General features: G+C 36.4%; 1 protein-coding gene across 2 annotated transcripts in view; it reads right to left on the bottom strand.

Moving 5' to 3' along the window:
- Positions 1 to 759: 759 nt before the first annotated feature.
- LOC121410545 overlaps positions 760 to 18,405 on the bottom strand; it is a 65,056-nt gene continuing 47,410 nt past the window's right edge. For both annotated transcript variants that reach the window (XM_041602709.1, XM_041602717.1), the window contains exon 5: positions 760 to 1,550. In XM_041602709.1, coding sequence (XP_041458643.1) covers positions 1,380 to 1,550 — 171 coding nt within the window. In that variant the 3' untranslated portion in view covers positions 760 to 1,379. The remainder of the gene's footprint in view (positions 1,551 to 18,405) is intronic.

Below are 18,405 nucleotides of genomic sequence, written 5' to 3'. Positions count from 1 at the left end.
TATGAGAACAAAGTTAAGAAGTTTTGTTTGTTTTTTGTTGTGTTTTTGATTAATTACACGAGCGGGCAGGGCTCGACATGACGTTAATTAATTAAAAACAGAAATTGTCTAAGTCCTAGACAAAGAGCAGGATCAGCTAAGAAAAAAAAAACAAGGATTCTTTTTTTGTTTTGTTTTTTTGTTCTTTTGACAAAGGTCGAAAAAAGAAACAAGCAATAGGCGGCAAAAATGATGCCCTAAGCTGATCTGAGAGGAAGTAGTAAGGACTTGCACAAAATGTTCAGTGATGCTTGATTACTATTATGTCCAAGTTTCATGAATCAGATCCATAAACTTTCAAAGTTATGATGGGAATTCAACAGATATCCCCAATTCGGCCAAAGTTCATTGACCCTAAATGACCTTTGACCTTGGTCATGTGATGTGAACTCATGCAGGATGTTCAGTGATACTTGATTAACCTTATGTCCAAGTTTCATTAACTAAGTCCATATATTTTCTAAGTTATGATGACATTTCAAAAACTTAACCTCAGGTTAAGATTTTGATGTTGATCCCTCCAACATGGTCTAAGTTCATTGACCCTAAATGACCTTTGACCTTGGTCATGTGATGTGAACTCATGCAGGATGTTCAGTGATACTTGATTAACCTTATGTCCAAGTTTCATTAACTAGGTCCATATATTTTCTAAGTTATGATGACATTTCAAAAACTTAACCTCAGGTTAAGATTTGATGTTGACACCGTCGCCGCCGCTGTCGGAAAAGCGGCGCCTATAGTCTCACTCTGCTTCGCAGGTGAGACAAAAATGAAATCAATCAGAAGCCGAAGGGCAAAGGATTGAAATAGGTAGTAAAAATATAGATAAATATGTCAACAACGGACACTTTAAATGGAGCAAAGTGGGAGTGTACTTAGCTATGTCTGATCAAGGCGGCAGGCGAAAAGAGGAAATGGACGCCTATTTGCGTGATGATCTTGGGATAGTGCGTGCGTAGGGAGATGCTGCGCGCGCGCAGGAAAAATTGTGTACTTTTATTCGGCGTGCAAGTTAATTGTAATGAACTAGCAAATCAAATGAGTATATCCCAGTTATTGATAGTAAATTAAGTGGCCTAAAGAATTAGATTTGGAGACAAAATGATAAATGCGCAAAGACAAAATCAATATCTTTGTATACAGACAAAGTATTTTATCGTGTACACTTGACTTCAATTGTACTGCTTGTTTGACACATTTTGGTGTTTGCTTCAACTGCTTTTGAAGTGGTTTTGAATTGAATATGTTCTTATTTGGTTTGTGCATTTTCCACCTGACATATTTTATTAAGCTTTTAGCAGCAAGATAGGTTTCTTACAAATAATCTCATTATAATCCTATAAATAAAAGAGCAATAAATTTACTAATCTTACCACTGATCCAGTTAAGTTACATTTTCCGCAGCGAGGAATCATGGCATTGGTTCCACATACTAGGACTGTGCAGTTATAAGATGAACAGTCTCCTTTAAGAACAGTCACACTTCGAATATAGTTGTCACATTCTTCCTACACACAAGTAAAGTATAAAAAATAAAAATACATAAGATGAGAGGATAATGTATACTGAGAGTCTTTTCTTCTGCTCCTGATCTAGAACTCTATTCGCCGACTCAATCCAGACTAATTTTCTCATCTCAGCTTTCAACTCTTAGTTTACAGTCCTTTTAAGGACTACAATTAATTTATTATTTATTTATTTATACAGGGTAGCCCCATCAGTAGTCATGTACTGTTTTCCGAAGGGCCCTGTAAACAAATGTTTACAAGCAAAGCAAATCACATAAGGAAAAACAAACAGAACATGCAAAATAATCAGAAGTGAATACATGGAAAAAAGATACTGGTACATAGGTACCATGTAGGGAAGTAACACTAATTCATCTAGATTTCAATCAGCATTACAATACAGGAAAAACACCCCCCCCCTACATTTCAATTATTTAAATTAAGGTTAATCAGTGTGATTGCTACTCAATGTGAATAGTACATACGCAAATTTACTAGTGGAAACGAAAGTATGCAAATCATCAACTATTTTCCATGAAATTAACAGAGAAACTCATAATTATTTCATATGTGACAATCTTTAACATGTGTTGCATGTAGTTAAGATACAAAAGTATGTAATTCATACAATATCAAAAAGCCTATATCTGTGCTTCACATACTGAATCTGCATGTTGCAGAGAGTGAAGGGGCTATTTCCTTGAAGTGCACCAATTCAAGTACTGGGAATAAAAACCATTCTTACTACTAGCACTTCTCACTGATGGGGGTAGGCTATTCCAAAGTAAAGCACCATCGATTGATAGTGCACATTTACCACATGTCTTCACTCTTGGAATGATCACACTATAATTATCTGAACTTCTTGTACTATATCTGTGAGTATGGCTGGATAATGAAAACATATTGTACAAATATAATGGTGCACTGTTATTCATAATATCAAACATTAATTTACTCTTCTGGAACTCCCATCTATTTTCCATGTTAATCCATTTTAGAGTACGGAACATTTCGGAGGTGGGAGTAAACATATTTGCTTTGAGTACGATTCTTGCCATCTACTTATGTTGTTTTATCAGGATATCTTTTGTTCCTTTAGTGCAATTACTCCATGAAGTACAACAATAGTCATAACATGGAAGAATAAGAGAATTGGCAAGTAGTTTGGCACTATCTGTGGTAAGAAACTTCCGAACTCTGCGCAGTAGAGCTAATCTTGAACCAATTTTGCTTGAGATGTACTTCACATGATCCTGCCAAGTCAAGTGCTGGTCCAACCAAACTCCCAAATATTTTACACTTTTTTCCTGTTTAATAGAGACGTTGGAAACATTGATTTTGATCGGTGAGTTTTGCAATTTTGATAGTTTTTGCGGTGTTCCAAAGATCATAAAGTATGTTTTTTCAGTATTCAGAGTGAGGTAGTTTCTTTCTAACCACTTCTTAACTAGATCCAAATCATGATTAAGGTATGTTTCAATGTCACTTGGATTGGCAGCACTATACATTAGAGCAGTATCATCTGTGTACATTATAATTTTACCATGCTCAATAACAGATGGAAGGTCATTCATGAAAATTGAGAAAAAGTGGGGCCCCAATATTGATCCTTGGGGCACTCCCGACTTTAACATTAGTACGTCAGAAGATTTTCCATCCAAAGACGTAAATTGCGTCCGTTTTTTTAAAGTAAGAGGTGAACCATGATAAGGCATGGCCCTTTGTACCATACGAATGTAACTTATCTAATAATAGGGCATGATCAACTGAGTCTAATGCCTTTCTTAAATATCAAGAAAGACCATTCAGTTAACATACCGCTGTCCATGCTTGTTAATATGTTATTACTCAAATAAGCAAGAACTGTATTGGTTGAGTAACCTTTCCTAAATCCTGATTGGTGAGAGGTGAGCAAATCATTATCTGACATATAGTCATGCAGTTGTGTGTTAACAGATTTTTCCAAGATTTTCATGATGGTAGGTATGACAGATATGGGGCGATAATTGTTAACATTGTCCTTATTGCCGCCCTTGTGAACGGGAGTAACTCGGCCCTGTTTCCATTCAGCTGGAATATGGCTGGTTTTGAGTGAGAGGTTGCACAGGTAAGTAATACGCCTACAAATAACAGGTGCCGCCAATTTGATAAGGCGTGCACTAAGACCTTCTAAACCTGTTGCCTTATGAATTTGAATTGATTGCAGTTCTCTGCGTACAAAATCCTTAGTAATCTCATCAAATTTAAATTCAGTTTGGATAGTATCCCACGAACAAGCCTTGAAATAAGTGGGCGCTGAGCGCAAATTCGTGCTCATAACGCCATCAATTGCGCCCATGAAGCCCCAAAATCATCAAAATTTTGACGACCGGGCGCAAATATTTTCCAGGTAATTGCGCCTGCCGTGAGTGAGCAGTGAAGCAATATCATACATGTAATTTAAATATCTGTAAAGCCAAAATCAAATAACTTTCAATTTACGATAAACACACTTTAAAATTGCCAAGTGCGTTTTTTTTTTCTGTACCATAAAAAGTGAGCTACGTCCGTCTTTTTTTTCCCCTGTAATACATGTGCGCGCATTCTTCCGGTAGCGGTTTTTCCATACTTCACCATGTGCAATTTCTAATGCACACATTTCCAGTTAGGATATCACAATTCTGTGATATTGTAATTCGAATTGCACAGGAGATAAATCCCTGTTCACAGCACATACGATGTGCAAGTCTTTTATCCTCAGTCGCCGACCTTGCTTGTCAAAACGGAGCCTTAATAATCCAAAATAAATTAGCTTATAGTTGTGAATTGTAGCTTTTTAATTTCTTTTTTCCTGGAGAGTGGTAAATATCAGAAAATAAATAATCAAACAAGGCTCCATCTAAAAAAAAATAGGAGGACGCCGCGTGCACTTGAGTGTGGTGTTAGCAAGCCAGTTTTGAGCTCATGTCTGCCAAAGCTCTGGGTGAGAATTCTATCAGTAATGGCCTAAGTGATGGTGATTTTCCGTTTGAAATAGAGTTTAGATTTCATAATACATTTTCACCGAATTCAGACTCTCCCAGAATGAAAGGCATTTTCTGTGGAGATCTGCGTTTTCAAATAACTTGTGAAAAACTTAAGGTACGTGAACCTACAATACATGTACATAGCCTGTGGCTATGTGCTGGAATTTGAATAGACTGAGTTATTTATTGATTTTGTTTCTTAATTTCTTTAACATAATTTATATGCAATCCAAGTGCACCTCACAGCCACCATCACACACAAACACTCACCCACTCCCGTGATTGAAACCATCAAAAAAATCTTAAAATTATTTTTTTTTTCTAAATTTTTTATTTGATCTGAATTCTCTCTTTCTCCATCTCTCTCTTTTTTTTTTATTTTTATTTTATTCATTTATTTAGATTTTTTTTTGGGGGGGGTTCATTGATCATGGTTTATTAAAGACGAAAAATAAATAAGCCCATGTGTGTATGGTAATTGTAAGGGGATGTGGAGTGAGGGTGTCAAAACACTTAAACATTTAAATCTGATTTCTTAAATGTTTGAATAAGCCCAATACTTAGCATATGCTATTCATTTACTAATTAAAAAATTGCAGGAGCTGCGCTTACTATAAACAAATTTGCGTTGTGGTTCACCGTTATATATATTTTTTTACAATTGCCCCTGGTTCCAGAAAATTGCCCCCGGTTCCTGTAAAAAGCCAGTGAGCCGGGGGCAATTTAAAAAAAAAATTGCCCCCGGCTCACAGGTGCTTATTTCAAGGCTTGCCCACGAAATTGAAGAGATCATAGGTTCAACAGAAGGAAGGCTGGCAGCAATCTTACTACCAATAGTAGTGAAATATTCATTAATATCATTTACATCTACATGTAGGTTCAGTATATTTGTAACAGTTTTGTTGGAAGTCGGGCAATGCCCTTAAGTAACTTCCATAGTTCTGATGGGTTACTTTTATTCTGTACGATCTGCTCATGACAATATGATCTCTTCAATGTTATTCTTAAATTGTTAACATGATTACGACAATATCTGAAAAGCCTCCAATCCCGTGGGTCCTTTGAACGTTCAGCTTTATTTCTGAGTGCATCTCTTTCCCGACACATTCGAGTGTACTCAGGTGTGACCCATTTTGTTTTCAATCCTCTTACCCTCAAAGTAATCTTAGGGCAATGTTTTGATTCTAGCTGGGGCTTTTGGCTTAGACTGTTTACAAACACCATATACTAACCTATGATCACTCAAACCATGAATGACAACACTTTTTTCATGTACAATCACTCCAAAAGATACTCTTTACACTTTACACGTGGTGTATCGTAAACCACTTACGTGATTATGATTATTATGCAAGCCTTCAAAATTAATTCAAATATAATCAATTTGGTCTCAAAAGTTGCGCGAGACTTAAAAGTCAAAAGTCAGCAAGCGACGCGGTCAAAATAGTTTGCGTGGCAGATATGTAGAGAGGGGGTTGAATCAGCTCCCAATCTTTTTAGGGTTATATCAACCAAGATGAATAATTTTTAACAAAAATGTTGATTTGATAATGAATGACGAAGTTTTAAGTGTATAAAACAGATACATGTAGATGACATTTCAAAAACTTAATAGCCCAATTCCAGGAAGAAGACCCATTATAAAGATACATGTATTTATGTAAATTTTAACAAGAGTGTCTCTTAGGCGAGCACATAATACATGTACGCCCACCTGTAACACAGAAAATGGAGTTATTGGTCAAACAAGAAAAGTGGAAGGTGGCGACTTCACCCTTGACCCTCTGATCCATGCTAGTATCATACACACCAAATCATATGAGCCTTGATAACTGAAGTTATCACATTTACAAGGACTACAGAAGGGTAAGATGAAAGCATGTCAGTGGGACATTGACCTTTGACCTTCTGACCTCAAAATCAATAGAATTGCTGATATCTACATGTATGCTAGTATCATATACATCAAATTTTATGAGCCTAGATTAACCCTAATTCTCCCGGTGGGGCACCCCCTCGACAATTTGTGCGATACATCTGCTATGCAAATTTGTTTTTACCTTGCCGCTCCCTGACTTTTTACTTTCAAGTCTTGCGCAAACTTTGAGACCAAATTTGTGATGCCCGGGTACGCGGTTACGACTTCACGCAACATTATGTAAGTGCATGTCAGACCAAAAATTGCTCAAAAATCTGATTTCATGTAGAAATGCAAATTGTGCATTTAGCCAAAATTCATGAATGTATCATTTCTACTTTTACTGATTAACTTTAATTTTGCCTTGTTTATGATCAGAATTAAGTCTGGAACGATTTCCATGGAAAAAAAAAAAAATAAAAACAAAAGTAAAAAAACAAAGAAATATATAAGAAAATATAAATCAATAAAATACATAAGAAATCGGTCTTGGTACCAGAATTTTTTCATTCACAATTTTCAGGAATGCTACAAACAATATTTTCACCAAAAATAGCATTCTATGAGCTTTATTTAGTGAAGCAGAGCAAAAACTATGATTTCATAATTCATGAATAAATTAGCATAATTAACTCATAGAAAATAAAATATATGAATTCAGTGAAATTTACCCATGCAACTTCGTAGATTACGCCATTCTCTCAAATTTTCGTTAGTGCAATCTGCTGCTGAGATCTTAAGGGTGTCCATAATGCCCCCCCCCCCGGGAATGACAAGAATCAAAATACCCCAGGAGATCTAGGGTTAAGTTACACTGAAGTTATCGCGTTTAGAATGACTGCAGAAAGGTAAGATAAAAACATGCCAATGTGACCTTGATCTTTGACCTCAAAATCAATAGGCTTCCTGGAATCCATGCTAGTATCATACAAACCAGATTATATGAGCTTAAAAGTTAAGGGAAGTTCACCCTGAAGAAAACTTTGTTGTAAAAATAGCAGAAAAAATAGTAAAAAATATTGGTGAAGGTTTGAGGAGAATCCGTTAAAGAGTAAGAAAGTTATTACAGTTCAAAGTTTTGGATTTGTGACGTCATAAACGAGCAGCCGCCCCATGTGTTATGTAATATAAAATGCATGAATTTCAAATTTTGTATGGTTCCTGATGACTTAATTTTGTTTTCTATTCATGATCGGGTTTGGAATGATTTGTCTATTGACATACAAAAGGTACAATGATAACCATTTTCAATTTTCTGAGAAAATGACATTTCATTGATTTTTTACCATTCGCTATGTAGGAATGCTGCTCGCATATGACGTCACAAATCAAATAATTGAAATTCTAATAACTTTCTAATTTTTCTCAAACCTTCGGCAATATTTATTATTATTTTTTCTGCTACTTTTACAATAATTTTTTTGTCAGGGTGAACTTCCCCTATAAGTCAGTGGCGGACCGTGACCAGGAGGAGAAAACGCATTGGAGGGGCACTGTATTATTTGTGAACAATGCTGTGCCCCTCCAATGCTCTGTCTCCTCCGGGTCACGGTCCGCCACTGAGTTAAGTTAAACTTTAGTTATCGCATTTACAAGGACTGCAGAAGGGTAAGGTGATAACATGTCACTGTGACCTTGACCTTTGACCTTTTGTCTTCAAAATCAATAGGCTTCCTGGGATCCATGCTAGTATCATGTGCACCAAATTATATGAGCCTAGGATAAGTTAAACTGAAGTTATTGCATTTACAAGGACTGCAGAAGGGTAAGATGAAAACATGTCAGTTTGACCTTGACCTTTGACCTTTTGATCTCAAAATAGACAGGCTTCCTGGGATCCCTGCTAGTATCATACACACTAAATTAGATGAGCCAAGGATAAATTAAACTGAAGTTATTGTGTTTACAAGGACTGCAGAAGGGTAAGAGGTAACCTGACACATGCTCCGGCGACGATTGCTCCAGTGACAAATGCTCCCCAAAATGCGACATTTGCTCCGCGACATTAGCTCCTCGACATTTGCTCCGCCGACATCTGCTCCGCCGAAATTTGCTCCGCCGACTGTTGCTCCGCCGACTGTTGCTCCGCCGACAGTTGCTCCACCGACAATTGCTCCGGCGACAAATGCTACCCGAACGACACATGCTCCGGCGATAATTGCTCCTCCTATATTTGCTCCGCTGATAATACCTCCGCCGAAAATGCCATCCACCGAAATTTTTTTTTTTTGTAAAACTTACAACGCTTCTTCTCCAAAGCTGTATGGTCATTATCATTATTTTATATATTTCTAATATTCCTAATTGAATTGCTCAACGGAAAGAAATAGTTTGGCTTAAATTAAATTTCCCATCAGCGCTTTTATCTCGATTATTTCTCCTTCTTTCCTTGAAAACCACCTTCTCCCCATCCCTCTCTCCTCCTGTTTTATTTTTTTTCTCTCTCTGCATTCATAGTAACTTCTGTTCCTATTTCTTTTACAATCTCTCCCTTCTTCTATCTCTTTCTTCTCGCTCTAATGCTATTTTGGTCTGTTTTTTACTGTTTATTCTTTTAACTTTTTCCTACCCCCTCTAATGGAATTGAAAACTAATAAAGTTTTACAATCTTGTTAGAAAGGTTGTTTCCTGTCACTTTCACTCCATTTTCTTTTATTATTTTTTCCCTTCAAACATGTGCAGTGTGAAAATAACTCTCCTCTTAAAGGACATGTCCACAACAAGAAAAAGTAGATTTGAATAAAAAGAGAAAAATAAAACAAGCGTAACACTGAAAATTTCATCGAAATCGGATGTAAAATAAAAAAGTTATATTTTTTAATTTCGCTTAATTTCACAAAATATTTATATGTACATCCTGGTTGGTATGCAAACAAGAGAACTGATGTCTTCACTCACTCACTATTTCTTTTGTATTTTATTATAAGAAATATACAATATTCAAATTTTCTCCGCATTTTCCTGTGAAAAGTGTTTTATTTCTCCCTGAACATGTGGAATTATCATTGTTTAACATTTCTTTTAAAAGGGGTAGTCCTAATAGTCACTTCTTAGCTTTATTCTTATAAATCTTATATATCATAATCCTTATTTGAATAATGCAATTGCGAGCGCGAACATTTTTTTAACTTTATGTGTTTTGTCCTAAAGTTTAAGCTTTCTGGACAATGTTATCATGAAAAGATGTGTATGCAAAAAATCTAGATAAATCTACGAATGCGAAGCGCGAGCAGAATTTTGTTAACACACGCTTTGAACTGATCGGAAAGGTACTATTAAGGTTTGCCTGCAGTTAGCCTTGAAGTAGACACATATTTTAACAATCAAATAATGCGAGCGCGAAGCTCGTGCTGATTTTTTTTGACATTTCTAAAAACTGGAACTTCCTAGCACTTTTTGTGATTTCAACAGGATAGGTATACAACTAAACAATTGATGCAAGCGCGAAGCGCGAGCGGAAAATTTCGATATTGAGACCTAAAACGAGATACTCTATTCACATTTTGTAAATTATGTTAAGGATGAGTAATGGGGATCTTCCTAACACTAATAATGTGATCGCAAAGCGCAAGCAAATTTTTTTTATATACGTACTTTGAAATGATCGAAAAGGTACCTGTTAAGGTCTTCTTGCAGATAGCCATTAAGACTTAATATTTCAGCAATCAAATAATGCGAGCGTGAACCGCGAGCTGAACATTTTTACCTTTCTACATAAAGAATGAAAAATAGGATAGCTATATAACTTAACGATTGATGCGAGCGCGAAGCGTGAGCGACAAAATTCGAAATTTAGTCCTAAGAACGGGATACTCTATTCATGTTTTGTAAATCATGAATAGGATGAGTAATAGGGGATCTTCCTACATTAATAATGCAAGGACGGAGCACGAGCAGAAAATTGTTGATATTGTAATCTGAAACTGGATAATGATTTAAATAGAGAACAAGTTGCGTATCTGATGAAACATGCTCGCGTGTGTTTTTTACATTTAGACCTAGAAACTAGGCATTCTAAATATATCTTTTATCATGAAAATCAATAAAAAAGAGTGTATTTCAGCTTAAGTTTAAGCAATTTTATGGGAAAATTGTGAGGTAAATGGTCAGTTCCATTGTGACTTATGGGACATTTGATACTTTTTTCCACATAACTGAGGTGCATATCTGAAATAGCAGCTGCACAAACATGGATTTACTTTATTAAACTGTAAGAAGAATACTTAAACTTACTATATACAAAAATGTATGCTTTCAGCTTGGTTGCATAGGGTGCTAGATATTCAGAAATGTCATTGTGACTTATGGGACATCGATGGACCACACAAATTGGGCTCTTTTGTTCAAAGTGCCATATCTATCTCAGTTTTATGACAATGTTTTTAGATTTGGGCTTGGAGATTAACTAGTGATAGGGCTCACTAACAGTACTTGAATTGGACTTGATTCATTTTATTTGTTTCAGTAGTTGTGTGCAATCGTGTGTGACTTATGGGACAAGTGAATGTGACTGATGGGACCCTATCTCATTTCATGGAATTTACATTTCCTCTCGATGACTTTTTAAGTCAAACTTAATTTCAGCATGAATAAATATTCCCTAATAAGATGACACTGTTAATAATTCATGCCATTGTGTCAGAAATAAATTCAACAAAGGGCAGAAACATCTTTTCACGCACTTCATTTATATAAAGGGAACATTAACCAAAAAAAGCTTCCTAACTTGTCATCAAGTTTTAAGAACTGTAATCAAATAAGTACAAAATAATCAATAAACAATTACAATCATAAATATTTAGCAAACAGATGAAAAATGAACAATTAGAAAGAATGTACACACTTTCAATTGTGACTGATGGGACATAATGATAGGAATTTGTTACAGATGGGACAAATAAATGTTGCTTTTCTCTATCTGTCTCATACAGTATGGTAAGAAAATGACCTTTACAGTGTATTACATGTGAGAAATTAAGACATTAATGCTGCCATGAAGTAAATCAATATTCTTGTTAATATACTCTCTTTTGTGTCAAATGCTCATATTTTTCATTAGCTGTTGATGTTTATGATAAAACAGATGGATATCAGTGCACAGGCAAATTTTTGACAAAAAATATTAAAATTTTGGCATAAATTCTTTTTAAAAAATTCATTAACTGGACTGTCTAGAAAACAGTTGCAATCGCTTTCTACTATCTAAACTGCATGTACATGTATACTTGTATAGTAAAAAGTGTATTAATTTACATGGAAGATTTACCATTGTCTGCAAAAAATATGAAAATAATTGATTTTCATGAAAAATCCAAGATGGCCGCCAAAATTGCCAATTTGGAACCCCATTGGACATGATTTGACAAAGGGAACATCAAGATTCATTAACTATACACTTCAGGCAATACAAAAAATGTTGGTTAAAAAATATACCATGGGGATGCACCCTATCACAACTTCTTTTTTTGCCAGCTGCTTGGGTTGATATGTCATCTCTTTCATAGAAATTCTGAATGCCTGTAAGGACATCATCATTTTTAGAGTACCAAAGTGATGTTAGTTGTCATGGTGTAATGGCGGCCTGGTTCTAAACAAAATAACCTGGGGCCATTTCATAAAGCTGTTGTAAGTTAGGAGCAACTTTTCAGAATGACTAGTGATCCTTTCTTATATGCTAAAACATTGCCAATTTATGATGACATTTACCACAAGGATCATCAGTCGTTCTTAAAGTCGCTCTTAAGTTACGAAAAGCTTTATGAACCAGTGCCCTTTTACGACTATCAGAATGATGGTAACAACCAGGGACAACACAAATCATTATTTTTGCAAATACAAATGTGTAAGACGATCATGCAGCTGCGACTAGGTTTAGAACCGGTGATTCGATGTTCATGACACCACCCTTTGGTCCTCTTTAAATGCGCATGTTCCTTTCTATTGGCAGGCGGCAGGAATGATTCTGAGAAAACTTGATTGCAAGCTTCTGAACAATTTTTTGGCATTTACAGGGGCTTTAATAGCTCTGCTCATGGTAGCCTTAAATGCATCTGAGGACTGGTTCTCTTATTTTGACAGGATCCAGAGGGTCGCTCAACTACAAAATTTGTGACTGATGGGACATTGACATAGGTTTTAATAGTTTCCATGGAACTACATGTATATACCAAGTTCACATCATATGTAAAACAGTTGATGCATACTCCAAGGGGACAAGAAAACCAAGAGAATGATCTGGACCTAAAAAATGACTAAAAGCTAGGGTGAAACAAACCCAATTTACCTGCACTCAGCTTTGCATTTTTGCGATCATATTCAGTTTTCTCCTTCTTTCTGGACTGGGCACACAATGCAAACTTTTTTTTGTTGTTCAATGCACTGCCTATGATATTCAGACTGTTTTTTCTGACAGCATACTGTTCTCCAGCTTTTAAGCATTCTTGTCTCTCTCTTTGCTGTCATGGACAGCTTTAAGGTGGCATGGTTTACGAACTGTATGTGACTTATGGGACATGTGACTTATGGGACTGAAATGTATGTCCCCCCAGTATAGCTATTTCAAGTCCAATACAGATGCAGCTTGATTTGTTGAAGCAAGCATGTACTATGGTAGATAAAAAAGTCCAATACTTGTCTCCAGTAGTCTATGGCAGCATATGAGGGAAACTTAATGCTCAAAACTGTGACTTATGGGACATCAAACATACACACCTTGAAATGTATTTTGTGCCTCACAGTTTAACTGCAGCGTGTAAAACAATACAGCTAATGCTAAATTATTGCTTGGAGGTCACATGGACAGTGGAATTTTTCATCAGCACCCTTTGCTTGCCAGGAGCCAAGGATGGGTGAAAGTTGTACATTTTCTATGAAATCTTAGTACCACAATGCAACAGAGTGTACATTGCGTATTTTATGAATGAATGAGGGTATAGTAAATATAAGTGTGTTTTTGTAAACCTTAAACTGTATACTTATAAACAGTATAAACAAAATTGCTCCGAAAAGAAATTTTTGAAAATGGAAAAATGCAACATTTGGCTGGAATTGACCAAATATGGATGATATTTAAAAAACAGCTAATATTTTTCATTATTATTACTTTAGGTTTTGACAAGAGACCGGGACATGATTAGGACAAGTCATCACATGATCTTCCTATTCCTCTTGCTAAGTGCGAGATGAAACAAAAGGGACAATTTAATCATAAAATTATTTATCTTATTTATTAAGCTAATATGCCTAAGTAGGGCACGAAATCATGGCCTGAAAACTGGACATTTCAAGAACCTTGGTAATTATGAATAAGATGCATGAGTAAATACATTTTAACAATTAATGCAAGCACAAATTGTGAGCCGAAACTGTCACGAAATGTGGATTTTAAGAAGTTTGTTGTGTAATCAATATTGAGACATACATTACTTGCCAATCAAAATGCGAGCGTGCAGCACTAGCTAATACGTTTTGACAATCAGATCTGCAAAGGGATATTTTGAAAACTTTATGGAATACACGAAAATAATAAAGGTAACTGATAAGTTAACATTTGCAAGTGTGCAGCACGAGCAGAAAATATTAATGTTCAGATCGTATCAAACAAAATAATGAAAGTTTGAATTGTAATACAAAACAGTACAAAAAAGTATGTAATGCAAAAAATAAGGATGTAACAAATATTTTTGTCAGAGCAAGTGTCTTGTCTTCCTTTAGGCCTATTAACTGTCGGTAGAGCAATCGTGAGCAGGGCAATGGTTATTCGAGAAGCATTTGTCGCAGGTATTTTATTTAGGTTTTATTTTTATTTTTTTAACATGCCGATAAACTGTCGTTGGAGCAATTGTGGACGGAGCAATTATTGGCGGAGCAAATGTCGGTGGAGCAACTGTCCCTACATGTGGAGCAAATATTGGCGGAGCAATTGTCGCCGGAGCATGTGTCGTTCGGGTAGCATTTGTCGTCGGAGCATTTGTCTGTGGAGCAACTGTCGGCGGAGTAACTGTCGGCGGAGCAACTGTCGGCGGAGCAAATTTCGGCAGAGCAATAGTCGGCAGAGCAAACTTCGGCGGAGCAAATGCCGGCGGAGCAAATGTCGGCGGAGCAAATGTTGAGAAGCAAATGTCGCATTTTGGGGAGCATTTGTCACCGGAGCAATCGTCGCCGGAGCATGTGTCATGGATTCGGGTAAGATGAAGGTCACTGTGACCTTTACCTTTGGACCTCAAATCGAAAGGCTTCCTGGATCCATGCTAGTATAATACACATCAAATTACATGAGCCTAGGTTAAGTCAAACTGAAGTTATCGCGTTTACAATGAAAAGTTAATGGACGGACACCGAGCATGATACCATAATGTACATGTACGTCCCGTCTAGATGGGCATAAATTCAAAAAAATATTTAGGAAGGATTGCATTTGGCATATTGAGTCGATTCAATTAAAACACATAAAATAATAATTTTATAATTTTTGGCAAAGCGAATACACCATTCTATTTTTCAAAGATTGCGCTCACAATTTGCCTTGGAACAGAACATGTTGTTTCACACCAATTTCTCTACAACAAGGATCATTTTGTGATACAAGTATAAACTTATCCTTGCTGAAAAAGTACATAAAATTAAAGTGCCAAGCATGAAAAAGATATTAAGGATAGCATGTCTGTTCTTGCTCTACAGCCTCCCCCTTTTTTCCTCCTTTAAATACATGTAGGCATGGACTTCAACTCTCGACTGACCATTTTCCAGTAAAGAGATGACCACTTTCATGAAACTGGTACCAATTGAAAATGAATTTCAAAGATCAGTAAATAAAACAAAGTGGTTCACGAACCAAGAGTCTTATTTGATTTGAAAAATTACCTTTTTACCCCGAGATGACCACTGACCGCATCACCTTTTTCACCACAAATGTGGTATACCGGTAACCTATTTTTTATCAAGTATGAATACCATTCAAAGCGCCTCTGGCAGTCTCAACTGCACTATGCAAGTCAAGAAAAGAATTAACGCGAGCACTAATTTTTCATGTGAGCTGAAAATTTATGATATTCCAACCAGAAAACTTGACATTCAAAGTATTCTTATAACCAAAAAAGGGTTAGTACCTTCAGGGTTTCCAGCTTTTAAAGAGAGCAAAATTCCCTGATGAAGTTTAAAAATCCCTGATAAATATTTACACCCATTCCCAGTTCCGCATGTTTTCTAAGTTGTTGCAGTGAATTACATGTATTTTCAATATAAAACAATAATTACTAACTACAGATGCTCGTCGGGCCGCATGGCCGAGCACATGTATCCCCTGAACCCCACGCGTCATCCGTCATTGCGATATATAGAGCTCACACAGATATTTGACAAATAAATACAATTGTCATGGCGACAATGACCCTGCCCACATTTTCCTGTGGGTACCAAATTTGATGACAATAATATGACCCCGGGGGGCCACTTACATTGACGAGTGGATACAATGAGCGACCAAAAAAACACGTAAAAAGGATGTCTTTTTTACGATAAGGCACGTTACATATGTAACGTGATAAGGGTGTCAAAAACATAAAAATAATGAAAAAAGGGTATCTATTTCGCTAGGAAAATAACGTGTTTAGGGTCGAATTTGCGGGGATGATAAAACAAAATTAAAATGTTTTATAAAGGATGTCCTTTTTGCCCCAACACTTTGTGTTTAGAGTCCGATTTGCGCGAGGTGTAGAAGGTGGGGTCGTACTAAACCAAATAAGGTAAAGCCGACGACCCGTAACAATAAAACATTCCTGTACTTGTTTAGGGGTTCATTTCAGGAAATATTTGCCAAGAGTATCGTTTTGTTTCCAATACTTGTTAAGGGTAGAGTTTCACACGCCAATACTTGTTAAGGGGTGCATTTTCAGAATATGGAAATTATGTGTTTAGGGTGCTTTTCGAGACCCCATGGTCGCGCATCGTGAATGGAAGTGCCCCCCCCCCCCGGGAATATGACATAGCAGCATGACTCTGCAGAACCTAAAATATTGTCCAGTATCACCTGGGGAATACAATTATAGAGTAATCTGGATATATTTTATAAACCTAACCCTAAGACCTCCCACCAAAAATGATAGGCATCTTCACTTCACCTTCTGATACTGCTTTTGTGTGTCAAATGTTATGACAAACTGGAAAAAAGCAGAAATTACAGGTTTACCAAATTTTCCACAAAAATCTGTTTACCATGGCAACCAAGTCTACACACAGTCCCAAATCATAAGGCTGCTTTGTTTTTCCATAATGGACCTTCATGACAATCATAAGATAATTGGAGAAGAAATGCAGCCAAGAGAGCACTCACAAGGAAATCTCTGCTATTTCAATAAAACTTATGTTACAATGGAAATGATATCTCTGCCCACACCAAAATCAACAGGAGGCTTTACTAACCATAACGGACCTTCATGCGACATTTGAAGATGATCGGAGAAAAAATGCACCTGGTATCTAGAGCACTCACAAGGACATCTCTGCTATTTCCACAAAAACTTGTTACCGTGGCAACAATGTCTCTGCCCACACCAAAATCAATGGGTGGCTTTGCTTTACCATAATGGACCGTCATGGCATGCCACATTTGAAGATGATCGGAGAACAAATGCAGCTGGTAGAGCACTCACAAGGACATCTCTGCTATTTCAAAAATAACTCGTTACCATGGCAATGATATCTCCGCCCATACCAAAATCAAAAGGCTTTTTTGCAATACCATACTCAACCTTCATGCCAAATTTGTAGATGATCGGAGAAGAAATGCAGCTGGTAGAGCGCTCAAAAGGACATCGTGAAGCGTTGTGGCCCAGTGGATTAGTCTTCGGACTTTGAAACAGAGGGTCATGGGTTCGAATCCCAGCCATGACGTAATTTTCTTCAGCAAAAAAATTATTCACACTGTGCTGCACTCAACCAAGGTGTGATGAATGGGTACCTGGTAGGAAGAAATTCCTTGAATGCTTTGAGCGCCTAGGCAGACCAGCTAAAGCCGGGGTAATAATAATAGAAGGGCCCGAAGGGACAACAGTTTTCGGAACTGAAGCGCCTTCGCTAGGTAAATATACCTGTATTATTAGGTGATCTGTCAATCGACAGATCAACTATTAATTTCGTATGAATTTTCTTATTTCTTTATTTCTTTATTTATTATTCATTTTTATTTTAACCCCTTTTCTTGTTAGCACAAAATCTCCAAATCTACATCAACAATTATCTTCAAAATATCATCAGATATGGGGACTTATCATGTGATGTGTATAAAGCAAGTTCAAGGTCAAAAGGTCATCATGACGTCATCTAGACGCCATTTTGTAAAATCACATTATCAATCATTTCTTCATTATCAATTATAAAAAATTAACAATATTTACATCACATTAAATTCAGGTCAACGGTCAACTGCCCATGTCATCAAAGGTCATGTAAAGGTCACGACCTGCGCGTACGCGCGCGTCAAAATTATAAAATGCTCAAAATCACTTTTTGACCAAAACAGAGTACGAATCAGGTCATTTTAAGCATTTCAGCAATTCGCGCACAGTTACTCGCGCGTTTTCACGCATAACGGCACTATAAAACATAAGATCGCCATTTTTTTCATATCAATGCACCGATAATATAATTCTGAACAAATCGATAACTTGATCAACCTTCTACGACAAGTAATAAAGGAATTAGCCTCCATCAAAGTTTATGTTACAATGTTTTATGACGTTTTAATAATTTTGCAAATATGACTATAACTCCGTAATCATTGGTCGTTTTTCGCCCGGTTTTCGACATATTGTAGTTGGTTTTATATTCTTTCAAATTATGTTACATTTTTATCATTTTGAGCAGGAGATCATCATAAATATTAACAATGTATAGAAGTATATTATTATGACTTTCACTTTAAAAATTCAAT

The sequence above is a fragment of the Lytechinus variegatus genome, chromosome 1 (assembly GCF_018143015.1).
Source record: "Lytechinus variegatus isolate NC3 chromosome 1, Lvar_3.0, whole genome shotgun sequence".
Lineage (NCBI taxonomy): Eukaryota > Metazoa > Echinodermata > Echinoidea > Temnopleuroida > Toxopneustidae > Lytechinus > Lytechinus variegatus.
This window is presented reverse-complemented; position numbering and strand designations above follow the sequence as displayed.